The 1,216-nt window shown below is 44.2% G+C and overlaps 1 protein-coding gene across 1 annotated transcript; it reads right to left on the bottom strand.

Annotated features, from left to right (window-relative positions):
- Positions 1 to 451: 451 nt before the first annotated feature.
- Positions 452 to 862, bottom strand: LOC108304532 (glutamate dehydrogenase 1, mitochondrial-like). The gene has a single exon (XM_017528770.1). The coding sequence runs from the start codon at positions 860 to 862 to the stop codon at positions 452 to 454; it is 411 nt and encodes a 136-aa protein (XP_017384259.1).
- Positions 863 to 1,216: the final 354 nt, after the last annotated feature.

Below are 1,216 nucleotides of genomic sequence, written 5' to 3'. Positions count from 1 at the left end.
TCACGTGAGGACCATGTCACCTTTTGAAAATGCTACATACCTACTTCTAAATGTGTTAAAAGTTACAGCACATCCCAGACTTGTCCAGAGCAAAAGAAGTATACATCTGATTGCTCTTCACTGCGCCTTCCCCAGCAACAGTTGCTGATTGTGTTGGGGAGAGCCACAGAGCAAGGCTGCACAGCCAGATGGAAGAGACTTTTTATTTAGAGGCAAAGCACCTACATCTCTCTCTCTGGTGTCTGTAATTTCTACTTTCAACCTCATCAGCTTGTACATGATCCCCTAACCTTAATTTCTTTCTCTTTAAAAGGCTGATTTGGATCGATTTGTTAAGAATGGTGTCCACTATCTAAGAGAGAAAGGGATTTCTGTGGTTACATATAAGCCTGTGGTAGCTCTGCAGAAGTTACAGGTGGAGAGGGTAGCAAGGAAGTCACCCACGAGCCATCTACACAAAGGTCACACTGGCTTCATTGCATACTTTGAAGCCTTTCTGAATGGCGTTGACATAGACGGTGGTTCTCAGGTTCAATCTGAGGTTACACTTCATGACTAGGCACATAATTTGCGTGGCAGAACACTCCACTGTGTACGCCAAGCCAGTGTGCACGGTGTCTTTCTCTGAGGCACCTGATATCCTGTCTTGGAACTCTGCTGTGGGTATAATGAGAATAGTTCCATAGTGCTTTCCAAATTTTCTTGCTAAATTCTCTTGAACAGACATGAGCAAGTAGCAGTTAGAACCCCTTTCATATTTGAAGGTCAAACAGCCATAGCTGACATGATTTAGATTCTTCAGCCACTCGGAGCAGGATACTGTCCCTCCTTTGGCATTCGAGTAGAGATCTGGAATAATCATAACGCTTCAGTTCCTCCCTGTCACACACACTCCTAGTTCTCCCGTCTTGAAAACTCCCTCTCTGGACCTCACTTTGCCTCCTGCCTCTGCCGACTTCTCTCTTTTTTTTTTTTTTTCCTTAAGAAACCCCCTAAAACAGTTGTTCACATGCACTGTTTCCACTTTTTCTCCTTCCATTCTTTCCTGAACCCACACACACTGGGCTTTGCACCCAATATGCCACCAAAACTGTCCTAGCCAAGGACACCAATGACTCCAGGTATGATTTGTCCAGGACTGTCTTGGTTTGTGCCTGTTGTCTTGGGATAATTATTAATGGAGTCTCCTTTTTCTCTCAAAGAGGATGTATATATC

The sequence above is a fragment of the Cebus imitator genome, unplaced genomic scaffold (assembly GCF_001604975.1).
Source record: "Cebus imitator isolate Cc_AM_T3 unplaced genomic scaffold, Cebus_imitator-1.0 Scaffold55, whole genome shotgun sequence".
Classification (NCBI taxonomy): domain Eukaryota; kingdom Metazoa; phylum Chordata; class Mammalia; order Primates; family Cebidae; genus Cebus; species Cebus imitator.
This window is presented reverse-complemented; position numbering and strand designations above follow the sequence as displayed.